The 24,401-nt window shown below is 37.9% G+C and overlaps 1 protein-coding gene across 2 annotated transcripts in view; it reads right to left on the minus strand.

The window, feature by feature from the left end:
- The window catches only part of LOC119711757 (cytochrome P450 7B1), a 125,564-nt gene that overhangs the window by 4,893 nt on the left and 96,270 nt on the right, over positions 1 to 24,401 (minus strand). The window contains exons 2-5 of one of the 2 annotated variants that reach the window (XM_038162296.1): positions 17,258 to 17,409; positions 10,368 to 10,964; positions 9,718 to 9,924; positions 3,502 to 3,680 (exon numbers count right to left, since the gene is read on the minus strand). In XM_038162296.1, coding sequence (XP_038018224.1) covers positions 3,502 to 3,680; positions 9,718 to 9,924; positions 10,368 to 10,964; positions 17,258 to 17,409 — 1,135 coding nt within the window. The remainder of the gene's footprint in view (positions 1 to 3,501; positions 3,681 to 9,717; positions 9,925 to 10,367; positions 10,965 to 17,257; positions 17,410 to 24,401) is intronic. The other variant, XM_038162301.1, reaches the window with a different exon arrangement.

Below are 24,401 nucleotides of genomic sequence, written 5' to 3' on the forward strand. Positions count from 1 at the left end.
GCCAGAGCAAAGTCCATCCCTCTTTTGCACCGAATGGCACAGATTATTCGAAAACCCCAGCGCTTTGCAGTCAGTTTTCCTTTCAGTTGGGGATGGTTGCTGCTTAATTTGCCACATCTTACCTTCAAATATTTTGCTGCAGAAGCTGTGAGCAAAGCAGGACAATGCCAGTGACTGACCATTACAAAGAGGATGTTTTCAAGTAAGGCTTGAGGTTACACTTGTAACCTGCATTCCATAAATTGAACATATTTCTGACTATTTCTGAGTAGCAAGATCCCTGTTTAGAGATAATTTGTGTTTTTGAATGAAGGAGATCTGGCATCCTCACTCAGTCAATGGCAAATTAACCACTTACAAAACCCTCCTGCATGCTTTGAATAAAAATGACAGGCACTTCTTGCTTATGGTCACTCATTAGCATTTGTCCTGCTTTGCATACATCTGCTATAGCAGCAGCCATTTGGAGCTGGCTGGGAACAAGTCAGTCAGACAGAAACCGACCTCAACTGATTAAAAAACCCCACACCACCATTAAAAATACACTGATACTGATCTACCCATTAGATTAAAGGCTCTGAAAATCATGCACTCCAGGTCTTGCTGTTGAGAAACAAATGTCAGGGGAGGTGGTCAGTGAGAAAGGGAACACATTCTAGGTGCACTGGAGATGGCAGAGGCCTGGATTTTCCACAAATATAAAGGTGATTCTATGTCTGCTTTCCCTGACAGGTAATTCTCTTCAGTCTCTTAGAACACCACAGACAAAAGGAAGCATGCCTTTATTTTTTTTCTGCCAGGAAGTTATTGCTTCATTTGAAGCAGCACAGTAACAAATGAAAGCCCAGAATACCATAAGATTTACTTCCTGAATTCTAAATCCTGCTGGTCTAAAAAAGCACTGCTAAATATGAACTGCAATAGCTTAAAAACCCAACCCAGAGCTCTTCAATCCGCTCAAACGTTTTCACAAGGTGCACTTCTGGTGTCTGGAGGAATTGAACACAATGCTATTGAACACACAGACACACTGGGTCAAACCTTATGCTTTCTTTGTCATATTAAGAGCTTTCTGGGACTGGCAATTGCTTTTAACAAAAAATAAATTGCTATCTAAGGAACAGGAAAAACAGAAAACAAGTGAGAGACAGGAATGCAGCCAATGACAGTGACATCAAACTTAGGGCTGCTGAAGCCCCTTGGGTTGAGTAGTGTTTCCTTAAAAGCTAGTTCACTGACTAAATAAAGACTAATTTTCAAATGTGAAGGAATTTTCAGCCATGCACAAGGTGTCCTGAAGGAGACGTGGTGGCTGACAGCAAGGAAAAGGTCAGGACGCTGAGCGAAAGCAGGCAATGAAGTTCTGTGTGGATGAGCTGCTACAAGTATTATGAAAACTGAGCAATCTCCTGTGATTGATCTAAGTCTCCTTCTGTCACATGCTGTATTTAGCTTTGTTTGGGAAGTCACCATAGAGGGTTTCCTGCAGGGTTTCCTGATACTTACTCTATGGGTTTTGCAGAGTTCATTTACTGAGCTCTATAACTAGCTGAGTTAGAATTTAGGGTTTCACTTACACACTTTACTGAAAACTGACTAATTTATTTAGGCCTTAATGGGTGGAGAAAGTGGTCAGAAATACATGCTTACACTTACACAATATGGTGCCAAAGCACAAGATAGCTTGAACTTAAATTTATGTATCCAGGAGAAAAAGCATTGCTACAAAATTATCTCATCAAGCTGCCTGTTTTCCCAGGAAAAGTTTTCCCTAAATACATGACAAGCTCAAGACTGCACCTTTCAAAAAATTCATTCTCCATCTCTATCTGATCCTCAGCAGTTATTGTTGAAAGCACACTGCATATTTTAAGAACCAAACAGAACAGTGATTTCCCCACTTTTCGAGAGGGGCCCATGTGCTGAAATCAATGTACTGCAATGTGTGGATTGCTCATTCACTATCAAAAAGATAAAATATATGAACTAAAGCTGTACTGTGAAAGCTGAGCAGAGCTGATACTAAGCAGATATATTCAAGCAATGGAAATATGGTAATATATTCTGGCAATTATTGGATAAGGGAGGAGATCAGTTTCCACACTGATGCTTTTGGTCTAGGACCTAAACAAACAGATGGACTTTTGACAAATCAATAACGTTCTCCAAAATAAAGTGTTAAGGATAAAGTTTAAAAAAAAATAGCTGATTTGTTAGCTGTTATCTATCCTTTTTAAGGATAAAAATATTAATCAACTATTTGCCAATAGATTAATTATTTTTAAAACCCTGATTTTCTCTGCAGGCTTTATCTTCATTTTGGGGTGGGGACAGCCAGCAGAGCTACCATGAATGTAATTTTTATTCTTGTGGCTCCAATGTTCATCCCAGTGACTATACCTTACTCCTGCTGACTCCAACATGCTCCACACCTCCTCTCACTGAGGCTGGCAGAGCTCCTACACAACGAAATGCTGTCCTGCACCAACGAGGCACTTGAATCTCATCTTTTCTTTGCAAGCTCTCATCTTTAAATTCCTGAAACGAAGAGCTTCACGGAGCAACGTCTCTAACACGGGCTTTCTATAAACATGTAAAAAACCCAGTTCCTTTCTTCTTTGGCTCAAATGCCAAGGATGGAAATGAGCATGGCTAGGAGACAGCCATTTGCTTAGGAAAATAGGGGTGAGGAACGGATGAGGTACAAGCTCTTGCCTCTCAGGCAGACGAGCCATTTAACAGCCTCAGAGTGCACCCTTGCTCTTTCTTGCTCTTCCTCTGTGGCACCCTGGGCTGGGGACAGCAATCTGGGGAGCAACCTAGCCGAGAGGAGGACTATTCAATTTGCATGCAGGTGCTGAACTTCTGAAGCTGTATTACAGCTGAGGCAGGGTGGATTAATTTTGAGTCTTTGATATTCATTAACTTGAGCGTCAGAGAAAAATACAAGGAGATGACACAATTACCCTCCGAGCTTCGCTGCAGAGCAACAGCTTTACAGTCTCAAGTTCACAACACTCTAATTGATCAAGAAGGGGTGAATCCCTACGAAGGGAGGTGAAAAAGCATAAGGCTCAAGTAAGGCACTGCTATTATAGGGCTTCAGAGAGTCAATGATGCTTTGCGGGCACTTAGCTAAATGGCCCACATTATTTGCTATTTAAACCACCTTCTATTATTCAGCCCTCCTTGGGTATCAAATGATCCACTGCCAAACAAAGCCCACATTTAGCCTAAAGTTTATGGTAGTCAATGTGCAATTGTCAATTCCTTTGAAAGCAGTCGCAGTCAGTCTCATCACCATATTTCTCTCTTCAGGCCATGAATCCTTTGACCTGCAGGGCCCTAGAAAATACATCTGAAACTAGGAAGATTTGTTCCACAAGAAAGAACAGCAGTTAAAAAAAAACCCACAAAAAAAACAACAACCCACAGATCACAAAAGGCTTGGCTGCTTCGATGTGCCTGGAGTAGGAAGAGTAGCACCAGCTGAATGTTTACCTTAGGATCTTCATAGACCTCAGGGTCCATGTGCAAAATCTGCGGGTAAAGGGCTATCCAGTCTCCTTTCCTCAAAACGACTTCTTGTTCCCCTTCAAGCTTGAGAACAAAATCCTCTTGGCTGATGCGGATGTTCATAGAGGACGAGCACATTCTTAAACTCTCGTTTAAAGCACTCTCTGCGATTAAACAAAAGGGGGGAGGGGGGAAGCATCAGAAATATGGGAGATGACTGGAAGTTATACATGGCTACAGCTGCTGATTCTCCAGGAGTTTAGCAGGGCAGGCTAAAGGGAAAAAAAAAAAAAAAAAAGAAAGGAAAAAACCACACAAGCAAAACCAAACATAAAGCAGAGACCAGGAGGAGGCAATACACAACCCCGCAGGGTTGGGGTGAGTGCAGTCAGGGATGCTGAACCTCCCGAAGTGACTCTCCCTGATGGTGATGAGAAATCCTGTCAGTTGTAAGCAGCACCAGGTTTTGGGTGGAAAGTCATTATTCAGGCATCGTGTTGAAAACAACGCAATCAAAAGACATGAACGCTTTATGCATTTACATATATTTTGGTGGTTGCAAACAAGTACCAGCGAAAGCATCGATGGAGCTGTTTAGCTTGCCTTTTGAAAGTTGTTGGATTTAATGGTAGGACTATACATTAGAAATCATTTTGCTTGTAAATTCTGTAGTCACTCTGAGAATTTTTAAATGCATTTTCTTTTCAATGCACTATGCTGCCAAATTATGGTGTCTGTTGTGGTCAGAGTGAATGAAAGCAATTCATTATTTGCCTAGTAATTTTAAGAGAGAAAGACACTTCTAATTGGCCTAGAGGAAGCAAAACATAGTCCTTTCAGGTTTGGGGAAAGCAAGATTTCTGTCTCCACCATCACATCCTGGAAGGCTCCAGAAGCTGAATGTCCTTGCTTTCCCAGTGGCCTTCACCTTTTGCTCCTAGCACGACAGATTTTATGGCTAATTTCCGGCAATTTATCCTGGCAGTTTGAGGAGGAATTCCTTTGGGAATAATATGCATAATTTGCATAAATCATTCTGATAGCATGTATATCAGCATGTAGCTCCTGTCTAGGGCTGCATCTCTCACTTTGTAATCAAAACTGACTATTTTTCCACCAGTGTGTATGGGTACTGTTATATGTGACTTGATTCCTTCTAATCATTAGTGTGAAAAATAGCCTAAAATTGGGTTTTCATTTGCATGTAATAATCCATTTGTGTCTGCCTTTATGTTTTGTGATATCAAATAAGCCTTCTCTAAGTGTTCACCAAGGCACTGCAATTGCTGCACCCAAAAGGTTAGTTTATTAGAGACAGTAGCTACCCAGTGTAGATGCCTCTGAAAAAAATAATAACAAACGTTCTTTCACTAAAAATTAAATCTGGTGCAGCATGCATAGCAAATAAAGTGGCCCTGGATGCTTTCTTGCAGGAGGTTTTTCCTTAAGCATGCATTTGTCTAAAGAAATGAGGCTGCGGTCAGCTTTGTGTGGCCAGTGCCATGATTCAATGTGACGTACAGTGAGTCTGTGCATATTCTTTTGGACTGCCTTCGTTACTATAATCAGGCAGAGTCAAATCGGCTTGTTGGTGACGAAGCCAGAAAAGAACCCTGGTTCCAGAAGATGGCCTCTACTGCGGATAGCCACAAGGCACCTGACACGATAGATTTCAACTGGCAGCGCTCTGGCAACAAAACTTTACGCGGTACAAAGGAAGGGTCCAGCCTCGGCTCCAGACTGCCTTCAACCTGCAGAAAATGAAGCTGGTAGCTTTGTACCAGTCCACCATTTGGAAATGGTGGTGACATACGTGGAGACAGCAGAAATCAAATGAGGAAGAGGGAAGGAGGGGAAAAAAAAGAGAGAAATAATTACAAAGTGCCGCGGCAAAATAGCAGCACGTTTAACCACCCAAGCAACGCGGTCACATCCTATCGGCGGACATCCTCCCAGAAAGCGCGGCAGTCCCTGCCCGCTGCCGGATCTCAAATGACAATTGGGCAGCATATCTTATGCAGAAGTTAATCACAATAATGGAGCACAAAGTGTGGCTTAGCGGTCAGATCGTAAATGACAAATCTGTTTTACCTTCTAGTACCAGTTATGTGTGGAAGGCGAGCTTGGCTCTTGCTCTGAGCGATCATGCCGATAATCATTAGATGACAAAAGTAATGAGTCACATTATGATCAACAAAGGAGAATGGAGCTTATATAGCTTTGCAGGCTCACATTAAAAAAATAGACAGTCAGCTTTCCACAAATGCCAGAGCTATACATTGAGAGGAATGACAACTGCACAATAAAACTGCAGCCTTTACTTGCAGTTGTCATAGTTCAGCAGACACCAGCCATCGCCGCTGACAGACCAGCTGGGTAGCTTGGGAGGCCTTCCATTCTGCACCGTGAGGTACAGTAAATTATCCAGCACGGTAGAGCAACATCTGTTTCTGTGCTTGTGCCGAACAAACAAGGCAATTTAAAGCATACCAAGGGATAACCAAGCAGCAAATGAACATGACCCTCATTTTTTCCCCCCTTCTTACACACATGAGATGCTAAACTTCACTGTGCAAGCGCTACATAAAGAAGCCAGGCTGTTGTTTGATAAGGTGTTGTCAGAGAGATTTTACATCTTTTCTAGAGAGAGAAGGAGGGGGGAAGACAGAGATATATCTCATAGTATTGTTATTCTTAGAATCCTCCCACTTCTCTCTTCATTTCTCTTATACTAAAGCTAGCACTCAGCTTCCAATTCATTCTAGACTTTTTTTTTTAAAAAACTGTTTCAATATACTTATAAATATTCAGTCTTTAAACCCTAATTTGCTATACTTAGTTCACATGCCTTCAAGCATTTGTCTTCCAATTTCCACTGAATAAATGCGTACTAATGAGAAATAGAGCAAGCTGCTGAGGCAAAGCTGGGTGACTTGAGCCTGGCCTGCCACCAGCTTGTGATAGGCAGGCAAATTGAGTTAAAATGAAAAGTCTTGTCAGCTGAAATACAACATGGTAGCCAAACAGCAAGCTGTCAATCATCCAGCCAAAACAAGGGACTGCAGGTAATAAAAGGTCATTGCGAATCATAAGTGCATTTGGCTTTCGTAGGCAAGTTAATTTTAATTAAACATGATCTCTATCTGTAAATGTTTTATAAAACTTATTGTGCAGTAATGCATTGTTAATTGTACACTAACACAGAGCAGGTAATAGGGTGCAATAATTATTAGAGTGTATTGTAGGAAAATAGCTATTGAGTACGCAAATATTTGGGGGGGTCATTTACCCACGGGTATCACGGTGTGCCAACACAAACGATAATCTGAAACAAGTATATTTGCATCTTACTCAGAACTAAATGGTGCTGCCCAGCCCATTCTCGAAAAATATATTTACTCCTTTCAATTCAACCACTGATTTTAATGCTTAGCATTTGTGTTATGACTACACACTCTGTATTAGCTCCTTTTGAGTCCCTACCCTTTCTTGTGTACAAAACAATTTTTCAAGCTGTGCTCTTTTTGCAGGAATATCTGGGATTCAGCAATGACCTGGGGCAAGAATACTTCACCATATAAATGAATGGGCTAATATTAAATAAACGAACTGACTAAACATGCCTAGCATTAAACATGCACTAAATACATCTCTGCTTTACCCTTGGCATTTCCATTATAACCAGTTTAACTGACACACCATTTTCATGTGTCCTTTACTATATTTGAGCTCTGTTGTGAGCCATAATATCTAATAATGTATGTTACTCTGTGCACACAAATACACGTTTGGATTTTGGGATTGTATTGTGTTATGCAGACAATACAAAGGGTGCTGCCCCAGAAATGCCATCAGAAGAAGATAATCAGGGCCAAAATTTGCTACTTTGATTTTGGGTTTAATGTGTTTTGCATTTTGGTTTTGTTTGTTTGGTTGGTTTTTATTTCCAAATAAAATAATCATGTACCTGAGCTTAGAATTTAGGAGTAAATCAAGCCATGTTGTTCCCTAGACCAAACACTCTGACCATAATAACAATGCTCTTCTGGAGAAAGACATTTAGCAATTTGTGCTTCTTCTCCATAGCATGAAGAATCAAAAGGACTTGTTATAGTAGGCCAAAAAGAGGACGGAGAATCAGAGTGCTTAAAACAGGAGAGTGAGATGACAAGGTGATGAACATGCAAGCATCCCACCTGTCTGCCTCATTTGAGAGCAGGGACACAATCCCAGTTTCCTACGCTCCGGCTTGTCACAGAGGGAATGGAAAGAGGAAAAGCTCAGTCTTGGAGGTTTGGGGTCAGTGGCCTTCCTGCAAGAGGGGAGGTCTTGGCATGCAAGCAGTGCAATTTGGGACCTTTGTCCCTCCTCCACATTTATTAACAAAACATCCCTTTTCCCTTTCCACTGAAGCATGACTCTATTTCTCTTATGGTACAGATTTTTTTTCTATATTATTATTTTATGGGACAGTATCCAGCCCTTTATGACTTAAGTGCCAGAAGAATTGAAATCTAGCTTCTGTTCATATCACATTATGTTTAACATGATTATGAAATTTAACAAAAGTGTTACAAGAATACTACAAAGTAGGATGTGGCACTTCCCTCTCAACACATAAATCAAATGCTACCAAGGTACTTCAAGATTTCAAGAAGCAGAGGAATGACACAGTTAATGTTTTTAAAATGTTCATACTGTTTTGCACCAGATGGTTTTAGTGAACTACATGGTTTTATTTTCCTTATTCCTACATTTTTGGGGAGCCTTTTTCTTCCCCCTTTTTTTCATTGGTCATTCCAATCTCAGTCTATAAATATAAACCAAGTTCTCTTTTGATCTCCTTGATGCTTGGTAACTTATTTATTGGTGTATGCTAGTTCTGATGTGAAGTAGTTTTACTTGTGCTCCTTAGAAGTCCATTAAATGCTTAGAAATCATGTTACTCACCAGAATTGTCACCCAATACCTCCTCTACTTTAAAAAACATTCTCCATTGGTTAGAGATAAATCTGCATCAAAACAGCCATGACTCTGGATGTAACCAACTTTGTAGACTCATGATATGTAAGATTAATATTAATGCTCTAACACAAAGGAAATGGATCGGACTCAATTTTGTATTTGTACTAATCACATCAAGTTTGCACACAGATTCTTGAAATGTGCCACACTGAATGATCTTAGAGAATGGCAGCTATTATAAGGATCCAAACCAGGCACAGAATGCACTGCTCCACCATCATCCCTTCACACAGCTTTGTTTAAGAGTAGAGCATGAGTTCAGGTCATGAGCTACCAAGACCTATGGACATGAGCTTGTTCTGAACACAGGATTGGTTTTGATATTTAAAAACAGAGGATTATTGAACCTTTAATCTTTTGTTCAGCTGTTGTCTGCCCTTGTAACACTACTTGTGGAGACTCACAGATGATTAAAAGTTAGGTACCTACCTGCCACACTGTCTTTCATCTCTTGGGCTATTTTCACCATTTCTCTTGCCAGTGTCTATGCACTACCAAATGAAGTGAAACCAAGAGCTGATGCTCTGAAGGCCTATACAGCTCCTGATTCAACAACTTCCAATGATCACTGGCAAAGGTCTCCCTCTGAACCCTGGATCCAGAACTGGAAGATGTGTAGCTCCCTTAAAGCTCCCTCTTTTGAATAAAGTACTAAAACCACCATTTCTCCTCTGCAAATATTTATCTTATATTTTATTTGGAGGCATTGCCCAACAGAAGCCTCCTTTAGAAGCCTTTTTTTGTTTTGATAAAAAGAGAAAGAAAGGAATTGCTTGCGGATAAAATATATTTGCAGTTTAAATATACAATCCCACTTTAATTTCAGAAAAGGGTCTTTCTTGGCAGTACCATACAGAAGTATTTGAAATGCATTAACACTTCGGCAGATGCTCAGAATCAAACAACTTAATAGGCATCAACTTTTTTTCAAATAATTGCAAAGCTTCGATTTAGCCTTTTGCATACCTTGCATAGTTAATTACCTAGGCTTTAATGTTTACATGCAATGAGAGTATCTACAGCTATAAACTACATAATTTATAATTGATGTAAATGGGTGTTATTATGTCAATTAGGCAGCTGTGTCCTCCACCTTCTCAGTAAACAGAAATGAGTGATAAACCGAGTTTGCCGGGAGAGCCCCTCTCCTCTTCCTAACAGATAAAAATAAATTACCTAGGTAGACCAGGTTGTCCAATTGTTCTCTGGTGAGGTGGATGTTATATGTGGGCCCTCTCTTTTGACCTGTTGACTGCAGCAAATGGTCAATCTCGTCACGCACCGCTGCAAGAGCTTCTGGGTGCCGCAGAAGATAATACATGGCCCAGAATGTAGCTGGAATCGTGTTTCCCACAGAGGCCCACAGGAAGGCAAAATGATGTGCTGGGAGAAAATAAGTGAAAAGGAAGATTAATAGCGTTTATTACACTGATTAGATTTGCAGTGTGCTAATTAAAAGATGTTAGGACACAGACCCAGCCAAGGATCAGTGAATGCTAATGAGGACCAATAGGCTTCTGAAGTCTAATTTTCTGCTTAATGAGAATAGTTTGAAATGTAATGTCGGGGGGGTGGGGGGAATAAGGGGAGGAAATGCAGCTCAGTTATAATCTTTCTCATTATCACCATTAAGTATCTTGTTTTACCACCTCAGCACAAAAAAAAAATCAATTATCATAGAGGGTTGTTTCAGAGTAAAACATTTTATCATTAGCCAATTAGAAAGAACATAAAAAAATTTCAAGGTCGCCATTTTGCCTTTTTATTTCAAAGGTCTATAGTAAATTATTTTATTTTAGACAAGCAATCATTCATAAGTTTCCTACCTGCTTTGTCATAATCTCCAAGCAGCTCATATTTCTCAAATATATCTTGTCTGGCTTGGACCACTTTTGACCCTCCCAGCCATTTTGTCATGTTCTGAAGTAAAAAATGATGTATAAGCTCCTTCCGAACCTTCTTGGTAGCTCCTAGCAACTCAATTGGTATGTTTGCAGCTAAATAGGGAAAGCTGGCATCAAACTTGATAAATTTGTCTCTGATTTCACTAATAACTTTGTGGCCATCTGCAGCAGGAACTCTTCCATATAGTGTTACAAAACTGGCTTCAAACATTACAGAGCAGCAGAATTTGTACATTTTTTCTGTTTCCCAATCTGTTGCTTGTGAGCATTTCCATTCAAATATATCCTGGAGATTTTTCATCATGTGGTCAGAAATGATATCCAAAGGCTTGCCTTGTAGATACTGGTAGATTCTGTGCAGGTTTTCCTTGAGTTCAGGGAATTTTCCTTTTGACAAGGCTGGGTAGTCAAAAGTTTTAGATGCCATTTTATTAGCGAATTCATGAAATTCAAGTTGCTTGCTATTTCGGATGACATAGACATATTGAAATGGGTCCATGATAAAGGTAATATATCTACCTGAATAGAAGAACAGAAAAAAATTAGTGACACTTGCACTTTTGTAAATCTGGTGACACTTCTAGAAGCAATAACTGAAAATAAGCCAAAGACTGTGAAAAAAGAATGCAGAAAAAACCCCCGAAGTAAAGATATGTGAAAAAATCTGCAAAGAAAAAAAAAAGAAACAAATATTATATAGATTTTCTTTGTCAGGATGCAGATTTCATCAGTGAGCACTTTGCAGGCTCTTCTAAAATCCTTGTGAAGCCATTTCCATGTAGACGGATCAACTGTGCCAACAGTTGTGTGTGATCTCTTCAAATGTGGTGTTCTGAAATAAATAATTTTCTGCTCAGGTCTAATTCATGAAAATACAGTGTGGAGTCACAGCAACATTTGGAAACTGTAGGTTTTCACTAGCAGAAAGCAAGAAACACAGACATTTCACCTGCACAGAGGAAAGTGAATGACAAGGGCTGGAGTGGAAAACATGCCACCTAGGCAGCTTTTTCCAAGCAGATGACACAGGAACTCATGATCTGCCAGTTACAGCTTTAACTGCACGCTGCAAACCCCCAACATTTAAAGCTTTTCTCACATCTGGCTCTTTTTCCCTGAAGCTTTGCTAACTCTTTGTTAAGAATGTGCTCAGTATCCATAACATGACTACCTTAGCTTATGAATGTGAAGTCACAGCCTGTGATGTAGCAGGCACCCTTTTTAGCATGGGCTCCACTTTGGGATACACACTGCCCCAGTGCTAGGATCCATTGTGTCAGAGTGCACCACCAACTTCCTACCCTTCCCAGGGTCCCTAATGAGGTGACACAGTGATGCCTTCAGCTCCTTGTACAGAGGGATAGGAATGCATCAAGTTAAATGCTTTTTCAAATTGCCCCTGCCAGAGAAGTCCTGCAATTTCTCTCCAAACTTCAAGACAACTGCTGAAAAAAAGCATTTGGAGGAAGTACCATGAATCAAAATGCCAACACTCCCAAAGCTCACTTAAATCTTAGCTCTTTATAGATGGTTCTAAATTTAGAATTCCTGATTCTTACCTTGAATGAAGAGGTGCATTAGGGAAAAAGGGTACCTATTAAAATGTACACTTTCCCTGTGAAATATCCCAGTCACAAACTCAGGGAAAGAGCAAAGCTTCCAGCACTTACAGTCTAATTCTGTCTCACTAAAGGGACAAATCTCCTTTGATTTTAATGGGAACACTACATGCTTAACTGCGGACCAAATTTGGCTCCGTGACAGATGTCCAGAGATAAAGTAGTCACTACCACTAAAAATGTCAAGTATCCATGGTTACCATATAGTGATATCTGAATTATCATAGTTATTTCATATTCTGATTTATATACACACACAGTGCTCTATGGTATCTGGGTACACTCTGGACTTCCTCTACAACTACCAGCTGTCATAATTCCCCTCCCAATTACATCAACTGCAATCCCAGTGAGCTTGTAAGGAAATGTAAAGGATATATCAAGACAGAATTTAAACCCTTTTTCTTTTTTGTCAACAGTGTGTGAACGTTTCTACGATACTCACGGATTTTGTTTCAATGCAACATAATCAACCATAGCTGTAAATTTAATTTTAAAGAATGAGTATATTGAGAAACCAGCATGAAAGAGAGATCCTGAATTCTCAGTCCCCTTTTTAGACCTTCTCTGACTACAGAAGCTAACAGGAATTTTTAGTCTTGACTTGACTTTGTTCTTGCAGGATCTTTGTTAAGAGTCCTAGAATTACCCTCTCTTTCCAGCTTTCACCTACTTTCATGCTCTTTATTGAGGCTCCCATCTTTGTGATCAAAGCTTGGAAAGAATGTCCATTGGAGCAATTTTTAATAAATAGATTTGGAGTGTTATTAACCCTAAAGATGAAAGCTGGCTTCTTAACTTTGCATTTACAGGGTAAACAATTTAAGTTAAGATTTTTAATTAATATTAATTTAAACCATCTGTCCACCATCTGCTTATTTCTGATGCAAAATATGAGTTTCTTTGTGATCTTTAATCAGACACTTAGCAAACGCACATCAATTCTTATCATTTTTAAGTAAGAAAATGTTTTTCAGCAAATGAGTTTTCAGACAAACAATTTTAGTAATAATTTTAAATCAAAACTCACTCGCCACTAGCACATACTTTGAAAAAAAAGCCCCTGAGAAAAAGAGTATTACAGATCCTGGTTTTATTATTCTCATCAGGTTCCTGGTAGCAAAAAGTAAGTATGTAACAAAATATAATTCATTTTGTAGAATCAATTCAGGCTCCAGACCATATCACTTCAAGTCAACAACATATATAAACACATAAACCAAAACATTTCTTGTTGCTACATTTAGTAAGGGTCTAGATAATCAGAAAAGTGGAACCCCCCTATAACAAAGGCAGCTTGTCTATGTATGCCATTGAGAATCTAATTTTAGATCTCTTAATTAGAAAAGTACTAAAACCTGGGCTAATTAATGGCAGTTAGAAAGTTGTGAGAGTGGGTATGGGAGCCTTTAACAATTACAGTCATCCTTGCACACAGATGCACTACATGGCTACACTGCTTACCCCGGTCTCATCCATAGAGGAACAGATTGCTAATTACAAAATCGTGCCCCAACACCTCCTCTACACCCTGAACAGCAAACATCCTAAGTGGAACAAACTTTCTCACCTCAAGTTATGATTTTAAATTTTTAAAGTGCCAATATGGTCCTTAGTTTTGCTTTTAAAATCCTGTCCTTGTCCCCAGTGAGGTCTCTTCCCACTGATTGTCCCTGGTGGTGTCAGAGACCAATACATTAAAACCTTTCATAAAGTTTTCAGTTATCATTTGGTATTTCAAAGTGCAGTTTCCCCCTCTACTCCCATGTCTTTCCACTGCAGCTAATGCTAAGATAATCTTTGGCAAGTAACCTTTTCTGAAATCAATCCAAAATCTTGATATTCATGAGTTTCCATCAGAGTACTAAAAAAGGTAATGCCAAATCAGCCAAAAATGAAGGCATACTACTATCTCCACAAATCAGGTAGCCTAAAATATTGACGGCATTCATATAGAAACCACTAGAGACTAAGCCTTTCCCTGTTAGTTTGCAAAAAGAACCCTTCAACACCAAAGCTAAGTAGACATGTACGTATAGAAATGTCACACTCCAATTCACAATAGTTTAAGTCACTGAGCTGTTTTATTTTATACAGTAAAAACAAGTCAAAACAAGAGATGTATCCTTCTTTCTGCAAAAAGCCCTCTGATTTTTTATTTTTAATGGCTACAGAGAGTTCATACTTCACTGTCCAGTTCTTCAGTCTGCATTACACCCATGCTGCAAATAGCCTGGTTATCTCCATTTAGTTTCTACGATCTCCGAGAAATAGAAGATTGATGTGGAAAATATGAAAATTGTCAACTTTGGTAAATCTGAGCACAGAAGCCAGTATTTGTACGATAGTTAAGAAATTACTCTAATAATGCATTCTGGACCTTTTTAATGCTAATGATGAAAGACAAGCATTTCAGATGGCATCTAATGATGGATGTTATTTCAGTAATGCTTGGAGCAGGCTTCAGCCTGGTAAGGAGTTAATGTAAATTACCTTTTGCCTATGAGAGAAAAATGTGATATGCTACTGTAGGTGTATCATGCTTTAAAGAAAAGAATGACTTAGCAGCAGTATTCAGAAAGGCAAATGTGCTTAGTAAAAACCACGAAGATTATTTTATTAAAGGTGAGTTAGTCTCAGAGAGAATGTTGCAGGGTTCATTATCACTCCTATCAACTTGAGAGGAAAAGGACACAAAGTTTAATCCTGAGAAACAACGACAAAACTGTTTCAAGCTCTTTAAGTTCTTACCTTACCTAGCCGTCTGCCTATGCTGCTGACCCTTAACAAACAGAGGGGCTGAGGAAGTATGATCATCTCAATGCCACAGAGTCTCTCTCTCTTTTCCCTCCCTATTATTTTATTTTCTGATCTTTTCCTTTTTTTTTTTTTTTTTTTTCCCCAAGACTATCGCATTTACGTAATCGTCCTCTTATTAGGGAGATTCTGCTGAACTGCTGACAATGATGTACAGTGGTGCTGCGCTGGCATGACGTTTGGGGAAAACGATTCTGCTGCACCACCACACAAAACCAATTAGAGAACTATTTTCTGCGACAGGTCAGGAATTTACATTGTTTCTCATAGAAAGATGTGCTTTTTAATTTCTTTATTAAGATGACATCCATGTCCCTTGCGACTTTTAGGGATGACAATCATTTGCTCATCACATGAGAAACTACAATCAGCAAAATCGCATTACCAGTACGGGGCAATGCCAGAAACTCCAAGCATCGTTCCGCATTTTCCAAATGAACTAGTTTGAGAACCAATAATTATAAAAATATATATTGATAGAATTTTTTGACAGGACCTTTAGACATCCACCAGGGGGGTAAAGTAATGATAGTCCACATACAGCTGGCTACGCTATGTTTGCCGAGCACAGAAACATCCTCTTTGTCATATCAGTAAGACATACAGAAATCCTGTATGCCTTCGGATCAGGACACGATAGGAGACACTAACTAGCTTTGGTTTCCTCCCTGACTTGGGGATGACAAACTATTTCTCTTTAGTGAAGTCCTGATGGTCAGCACTTTTATACCGAAAAAGAGAACCTAAAGTGGTGTCTCTGTTATGATGAATTCACAAAATCAAATATTTCCCTGCACAAGACTGAAATTATATCCAGAACTAACTCCATTTACCTCAGTGTTTATCATGGGAGGCTTTGCTCAAAACACTTGAACATAGGGGATTATCTGAAATGGAATTTCATTTATCATGGAAATAGGAATTTCTGAAACTAAATTACACTCTTAGATTGGTTAAAAACAAACTTCTAAACATAGTCTTGCATAAAATAACAAAGAGGCAAAAGAAATAAATATTTGATTAAACACTTTTAAGATTCTGAAGTATGAATGTATCCAGTTTTATGACTGTATTTATGAATAATAATCTGAATTACAGCTATTAATTGATATTTGTAAGAAGCCAAAACTGTATTATAGTGTGAATTCAAATTAAAAATAAAAAAGACTGTATTTCAACAAGAGTTGGTGTTGTACTGTGCCAAAATCACTTTCAGGTTGCAAAAGATCTGATTATACCAGTTTTCAAAAAAAACCCCATCCCAAATGAAATTTTTAAAAAATAACATATTTAATACAATAAAAATTCTCTTCCAAAGGAACAAAAGTACAGATTTTTTAAAAGGAGGAAAATTTTTATTAATTAACACACAGTTTGCAATTAAATTAATTGACTTTAAAAAAATTCAGTCCAAAATATTGCCTCTGTGGAAACATAAAGCTAATGCTACTACTCTAGGAAAAAAAGAAAACTTTATACTTTACACTGAACATTTTTGTTTCAAACTCCCTAAAGCTACAGGAATAACTAAAAATTATATAGACTAAAGCTGATAATTTGAACAAGGATATCAGTATGTAAAGGTGCAGAAGATGATTATAACCATCTATATTAATAAGAGTTTGCCTTTCTGAACACAAGAAAATACTGGATTTTATACTGACTTTAGTAAAAAAGTAGATCTCTATTGATAGATGTAAATTTATATATATAACTTTCATTCAGGATTTTAGTTTTATTCTGTGTTTTTCTTCCACAGCTAAGTGCCTATGTGAAATCACTCAAATGTTTGTATTCAATCTGGCTTAGTAATACAGTTATAAATACAGGAAACAGCAAGGTTATATCATACTTTATTATATTGTTATTTTCAGCAAGCATGATCAGAGTGAGAGGCTGGCAACGGGAAGTTTCTGTGTTCCAGTCTCGATTGTATCACTGAGTCAATGTGTCATTCATTCCCTTGTGTTCCTGTCAACCAGTTGTAAAATGTGTGAGAACAAATTCTGCACTTTTTTTCTTAAGTGTTTTCTAAATTTAATCTGATATTTTTCTGTGCAGTGTCAAGATGATGTTAGTTCTCCTTTCTTTAGGAAAAAAACCCACCAATACACAATTTAATGTGATGGCAAAATCTATGTTCATACAGTACATACCTACAAAATCTGTCAAAATATATATATACTTAGAGATGCAAATAAATCCACACATTGATGGTGATATTTTATAGATAACTATTATGCTTACAATATATGTAAATTTGAGGGATTTTTATGGGTCTATGCTAGAGAAAAATGTTTTGGGTTAAGGAAGATTCTAAACTAAACATTTGGATTAGTATTTAACTTCACTGATGGAAAAAATCAAGATACATACTAAAATATTTCTCACCAGCAATATGTACAGTGAAAATATCTCCAAATTTCTTTTGCTGATCCAATAAGAATTTGTAAGCATCTTTTCTAAAAATCAGAGCTTTCCCAAGGTAAGGAATCCAGCCATTTATTAGTGGGGGCTCTCCAGTCTTTCTGTTAAAAGCAGAAGAAAAAATAAACAGGAGTTAACTTTGGCATTAGAACAACTCATCTTTATATCTATTTATATATTACACTTAGACCCACCATTTACATCTATAATTCCTGCAATGCATAATATGTTGTACAGAAAGTTCTTCAGATATGATGGCAGGTTAAATCTAATCACACCTCTGAGCACTGAAGGCTCCATGTGGTGATTAGGAAAAATAAGTGAGAGAAATTGAGACGCATTTAACTGCAGGTCGTCCAGTTATTACCATCAAGTTATGAACACAGAAAAAATGACATTTGGTAGAAAAGATCCCAGCAAAGAGTCATCTCATTTTCAATATTTGGTGTGTCAGAGGAAGATGTATTGGAAGGCAATTATGACAGATTTAGGTAAATAGGACGCCGACACACCACACAAAACAAGTATCCTTACAGATAACATTTTAGAAATTTCAGCTTACCAGCACAGAGAACAGCCCTTCTAACTAAATATCTTTAAAATATAGGATAATAATACAGGCTGAACATTAACTATAATAAATTTTACTCTCTTTATATTTATAGTCTAAGACAGAAATGTATCTGGACAGTTTAAGAAGAAAGTCCAGGTATTGATGTTAACATCCCAGTTTAAAAAAGCAGTCATGGTGTGTTAGTTATCTTTACAGAATAGTATAAAATACCTTTTAAGAATCTACTAAGTTACATTTTTCTTTAAAAGGAAAAAAGGTTCCCACACTGTCCTACTCCTGACTGCAAGTAAATATCTTTCCTTCATGCTGGTCTTTAGTTGCTTGAATCTGATTTACAACAAAGAAACATAAAGCGTGCTTGTTCTGGAAGGGATTAAAACAAATATTCACAAACAACTCTGCTGCTACATCCCATCTGTGAAGGTGACTTATACTACATGCAGAACAACCCATTCTGATTAAACACAAGATATTTACTAGCTTGGATCTAATCAAAGATCAAGGGATCACAAGCTTTACTACTATCATACACAGCATGGATTTTTATGTAGCTGGATTAACCCTATCACAGTCACATTCCCCCTTGAACTGATGTAACAAAAATAAAAAAAATAAAATAACCATGGTATGCTGTATTTACTTTTAATTTTACTTTCATAATTAAAAATTTTTGGACAGGAAAATACAAGCCAGAGATTTGCTCACTTACTTAAAAAAAGTTATTATAAATTTAATTTACAGATAAACAGATGTGGCTAAACGAAGCTGCATATTTTGATCTCTGTTTAACTGACTACTAACTTCAGATTTAAGTTTCCAAGAACATCCTTTGTCCTCTGAAAACCAGTACATCTTCTTGTCTGACAGTCTCACAGCCAACAGTTTGCTGTGCCTTTTTCATTTCCTTAAGTTTTGTGACTTTGGCATTTTCTTTGGTTGTTTTGTAGTGTGTTTTTTATATTAAGGAGAAGGTGAAGCTCCTCTTTCTTCAATACCTCCCAGAAACCACTGCATGAATCATCCTCTTGTAGTCAAATAACAACATTATTTACTCAAATAGTCCAGAAAACTTTGTAATGTTTAATTTTGTATTAAGTGAATAAAAGCAAAGAACTAATCTGAGATTACATGAGAGGGATCACTAGCCCTGGAAGCATAGCAGCCAACTTGATACCCTCAATTATCCCTTCCAAGCCCGTAAAGAATCTGGATGATTTACCCATTTTTTTCCCCCCAGACTATTAAGTCCTGCAAGTGTCCGCCTTTCACTTCCCTGGCTGGAGACTACGTCCTGTAAGTAGCACCCTGACAAATATTTAGATAGGCTTTTTGTCATCTTCTAATTGAATGCATCTAATTTCACCCTCCATGTTCTGTCATTCGGTCAGAAGCTGTATTCTTCACGAGCTCTCCGCCGGGTAAAAAGAAGGCAGCTCACAAATCCAGGGGAAAATTAACTTAATGCTCCAAGTCTTCGGGATCACATCAGGGAGACATTTTGCTATTGCAAAGACATGAGGGTCATCGTTCACTTCAGACATGTTTAGCTCAGCAGCAATAAGCTTAACACTGTTAAACACTGTGTCAAAGCTACGTGGCTTTCAGAGAAAAATATAACACCAGTTCAACTTACGACCCACAGCAGACTGATAACAGAAATGTGTCTTCATTTCTAGCTTTCTGTCTCTTTGGGAGATGGAGGTCATCTCCACGACTTACCAATGTCTGCTAACACACGGCACAGAAAAGAGCGGCCGCTCGAATTTCAGTGTCACCCCAAATCCAGTGCCTTTCTGCACAAACCTTCAAGTAGAGAAGTGCAGCCAACCCCATTTCCTGAGGGACCCTTACTTGCATTCCAAGTATCTCCAGAAGTCTTCATCAACTTCTTCTGCTGAACGGAACCATTAACAAAACCCACAGAAACTTTTACTGCTTAATTAATTTGCTCATGAACCTTAACTCTGGACTCAAGCTTCACAGAAGTTGTAAAATTTGATAATTAGGGAAAACATTACAAGCGTTAGAGTTATATTTTACTCATGAAAAATATTTTGTTGTACCAAATGCAAAATACAACTAAGAAATATAAAAGAGCACTATGAAGTGTTTTGATGGAAATTTAGGACTGCAACTTTTTAAATTTAAACATTCAGAATGTCTTACAGATTACATTTTATTCAGGTCTAGTCTAACTGCTTAAATTCTCATTCACTTAACAAATCTCATGATATTCCCAGGTCTTTTCACTCCACATATTGGGCTGGTTTTGCTTATATAGAGGAATATCTTTACTTGTCTGAGAAGCCTCTGTGAAGTCAGTAAGACTTAACGAACAAATTTCTCACATATGTGAGTGAATTTTACAAATAAAGCATCAGCAACATGTCCAATGCAATCTATAAGTAGACGGATCAGTTACAAAGTGGAGGAAGAGCAACACAGTTGTATCATCCATCATTGTTAAATGGATAATTTCAAATGGCATTATGCAAAAATCAGCTGGCTACAAATACAGCCCATAAATAGAACGAACTGATTTTGATAACTGGAAATTTTTGTTGCTTTCACAGAGAAAAGATCTTGTTAGCAAGTAATAGAGTTGCAACATCATTTTTTTACCAAAAAAGCAAAGTTTTGGAGTTTATTTACAGTTTCCTTAAGGGAATATTTATCAGCTCACCTAAAACACAGAAGGCATTCACTCAGGTGTGATTATTTAGCTACTGAGGTAAGGCAATACTAAAAAATGTGGATGCTGTATCTATGTCTCACTTATGCTAAGCAGCAGTGATGCAATAAAACAGGAGAAAAATGAGCTTCAACATAAGTATTTCGGAAAATGTTCAATAAAAAAATTAAATTCAATGTCTCTAAACATTATGCTTTCATGTAGTGAAAGGGATTTATTTTGGAAACCCCAGTAAGGTAATTTGTAAAGGTCTCTAAACACGACTTTTTTTTTTCTTTTTTTTTTTCTTTTTCTTTTTTTTTCAGTTATAAAGAAAATACCCTGAAGATTCACAAGTAAACAGACTTTGCCAACATGATCTCTCATAGAAATATTGTTGCTTTATAAAAGCACACAAGACTATTCTTTTCTTGGTTACACCATTTCAACATCACTGCACTGTGAGGCATTGAACCCGTGTAAATGAGAGGAGAATCTTTCTCATCTCACTGGTTATTTGTATTCCAAAGGAGCAGATGCCTTTCAAATTATGCAAAAACCCACAGCGCATCTTGTACTATAGCAGATGAACAGGTTAATTTTTCTTTTTGCACATAATAAATCATAAGTGCTTTAACACCCATAGTCGCATTTCATGAACATAAACCTTCTGTTTAATAATGTCTGTTTACAACTAGAATCAGACATACAGTAATCTTTTGCCTGGGATAAACATTAATCCAGATCTGTCTAGAAAAATTATACAATTCATTACCATAAGTAATCTCTATTGTGCCCCATGCTTAACCTTCATCTTTTTTTCCTGTCCTATAATCTTGCAAATCCACTGGTGGTGTATGATTGGCATCTGGTGTTAACGCAGCCTTCAGTGCACACAGCACAGCTGAAGAAGCCCGACAGGAACACGTCACTCTGCAGGGCAACGCCGGTTCAGCTGACCGCTTTTCACAACAACTTCCACCAAAGGCAAAGAGAAAAAACCCACAAGCCAAGGAGAAAAAGGACTAACAATATCTTTTGCCACAGAGTGGTCTTTTTCACTTTCCACACCATCATTACCATTCACAAAAGTTAAAGTTAGTGCTCTGAATTTTCCATAGTATCTTTGGACAAACCGTCATAATACCATGTCCAAGCTGGAACACACCATGTCAGGGGACTTTAAGGAATGGAAATGGATTGGTACAGAGTAGAACAAAAGCTATTATGAACATGTCAAAGCAGTTAGAGATTATTCACAGGCTCGATCACAATATTTAAGCAACAAGACATGACAGACAGTGTCTTTCCAGGGGCTTATGAACACTCTAACTGTGAGGAAAAGAATGAGGCCAAAGGCTTCAACCCCAAGAAAGGTAATCCCCAGAAATGTGGTGTCTGGAATGTCTTCTTGTATTATGAGAGAGAAAACACAGGAAACTTAGGACAGGAGGAAGCCAGTGAGTTTTTCTTTTTTTTTTTTTTTTTAATTTAGCAGTTACAGTTTTTCCCTAGACCTACTTATAGGTGTTCTACATCTATGAGGACAGAAAATAAAATTTTCTTTCAAATATTTGGCCACAATGCAAATTTTGACAGTTATAAAATTATGCATGTCTTAAATCCTCACCCAAATTATCTGACTCAGTGATCTCCTGGAACTCTCAATCTTCCAGGTTGAATACATGCAGCACAAAAAAACATTCCCTGCAGAACAAGCCAGATGAGAGTTGTATATTGTACATACACAATATACAGCTGTTTTATAGAAAAAACAGCTGCTACATTGTATATTTTAGCAATATACAATCTTTTACCCTTGAATTCTCAGCTTACATACTTCCTGTGGAGGTAAAGGCATTGCTCCTATCTGGTCACTGCTTTCAGGTTTGTGGGGAGTAAATGGATGCATCATCTTGAGAGAGACATGGATTGACTCGAGGAAGAAGTGCGAGTCCTGGACAGAAGAACCTCATACTGCTACTGCCTATACTCATGCCTAGGTAAAGTGGTTTCACTGCAGTACTGATCACCATCTCTTTTTCATTAGGATAAAAAACACTCATAAAAGAAAAGGACAAAGACTCGGAAAAAAGTAGCAAAAACAATTTTGAGCGCTCCAAGGAGAGAAGAGTTTATCTGCACTCCCAAAAAGAGCAGTACAGCAAAACAGACTCTAGTGGTAATGTGAGACAAACTGGAAGAAATGCTGAGAAAAGCAAATCAACTAACTAGTGAATTTTTATAGTAATTTTTTTCACCCAGAGAAATGCAATCCTTTTGTTGAAAGTTTTTTATGTCAAAAATTTCTGTGATTTTAATAAAAAAAATACATTTTTTCTCCTTTAAAACCATACAAGGTTTTATTGCTAAGATCTCCAACTGTAATCCGTTCACCACAGGATCATCTTCTTTTCTCTCTCTTCTAGCAATTTAATTTAGGTAATCCCCAAATACCCAAAAATACCAAGACTCAATAACTCATTCAGTAACTCTGAAATAGCACTCTCTAAGAAATCTTATTCCTTGCAGTTTAGGTTAAATTACATCAAGAATTGTATGTTGACATTGTAGATAGCAATTCTTCACACTGCACACTGTGCTGAAGGACACATCTATAAATTCTACCTCTATTTCTAGTTACCAGTTGGGACATTGCCTAAAAAGCCAAAAGGCAAGTAAATACCATTGTGGGAAAGTAATCTGAACAGTTTTAAAATAGAAACCCACAAAGAAAGAGCTTGTGGCTCAGGCTTTATCAGAGGCTGAAAATTCTGAGAAATTTTACAATACCAAATGTAATGTGAAGTTTCATAACAGCCAGGATAGGAGTCATGGTGAAGACAAGACCTGGTCAATGCGACAATAATTCATTAGTATTAAAAATTAATACAAATTTAGTGCTCATAGCCTTCATTTTGCAATCCCTCTTTGCTTCTGCTCTGGGTAAAGTCTGTGAGAGCAGCCATGGCTACTCAACGCTTTCCCTGACTAAGCCCAAGGTTATTCTATTACATTTTACACTTGAGGTTATTTGTCCAGTCCAGGACTTTTCCTTTCTTAATTCAGCTTTAATCAAAGAAAAATAGGCTAGGCAGAGATGATGAAAGATTACTGATTTCATACCTGGTACCCCAGGTAGGATGTTGTGCACTGTTATCTTCCATACATTTTTCTATGCCCTTCTTGAAGACAGTCAGTAACAGAGTCTTTTCAGTCTCCCCAAGCAATCTGCTTCTCCTCACATCTAACCTTTATCGTCATGTACCTCAAGCCCACTACTTCTCACTCCGTCTGCAAAGGATAAGAGAATAAATGCCTCCCTTCACTTCTGCAGGAACACTTTATGTATTTAAAGGTACTTATTATGTTCTCATTTAGTTTTCTTTAGGTTAAACAACCTCAATTTCTTCCAGTGTTTCCTCATAACTATTTTCTAGACCTCTACATACTTGTATAATTTCTTTCTTGATTTTAACACCTTTCTCTACGGCAGTGTCCTGCACTGAGCACAGAAGTGCAATTACCTATTCCATCTCAAGGGTGACACGGTTTGCTTCCAAGCACAACCTCAGCTTTCTGTGCAAAATCACCACCAGTTGATAAAAATCCAACTTGGGAACCATTACAGGTCTCAGCCTTTTCCCAGAGAAAAGATTGTGCTCCCATCCAGATGCTGCTGATTAGTCCTCTGTGTTTTCCAGTTCGCCATTTGGAATGCTAATCCCTCCTTTGCAGGCTCGCAGACACTCCTCTTTAGGTATTATCCACAAACACAAACACTTTTTTTTCCTCATATTCCTGTGAGAAGGTTGGGATCAGAAGATCCACCTGTATTTCCTTTTACT

This window comes from Motacilla alba, chromosome 2 (genome assembly GCF_015832195.1).
Source record: "Motacilla alba alba isolate MOTALB_02 chromosome 2, Motacilla_alba_V1.0_pri, whole genome shotgun sequence".
Taxonomy (NCBI): domain Eukaryota; kingdom Metazoa; phylum Chordata; class Aves; order Passeriformes; family Motacillidae; genus Motacilla; species Motacilla alba.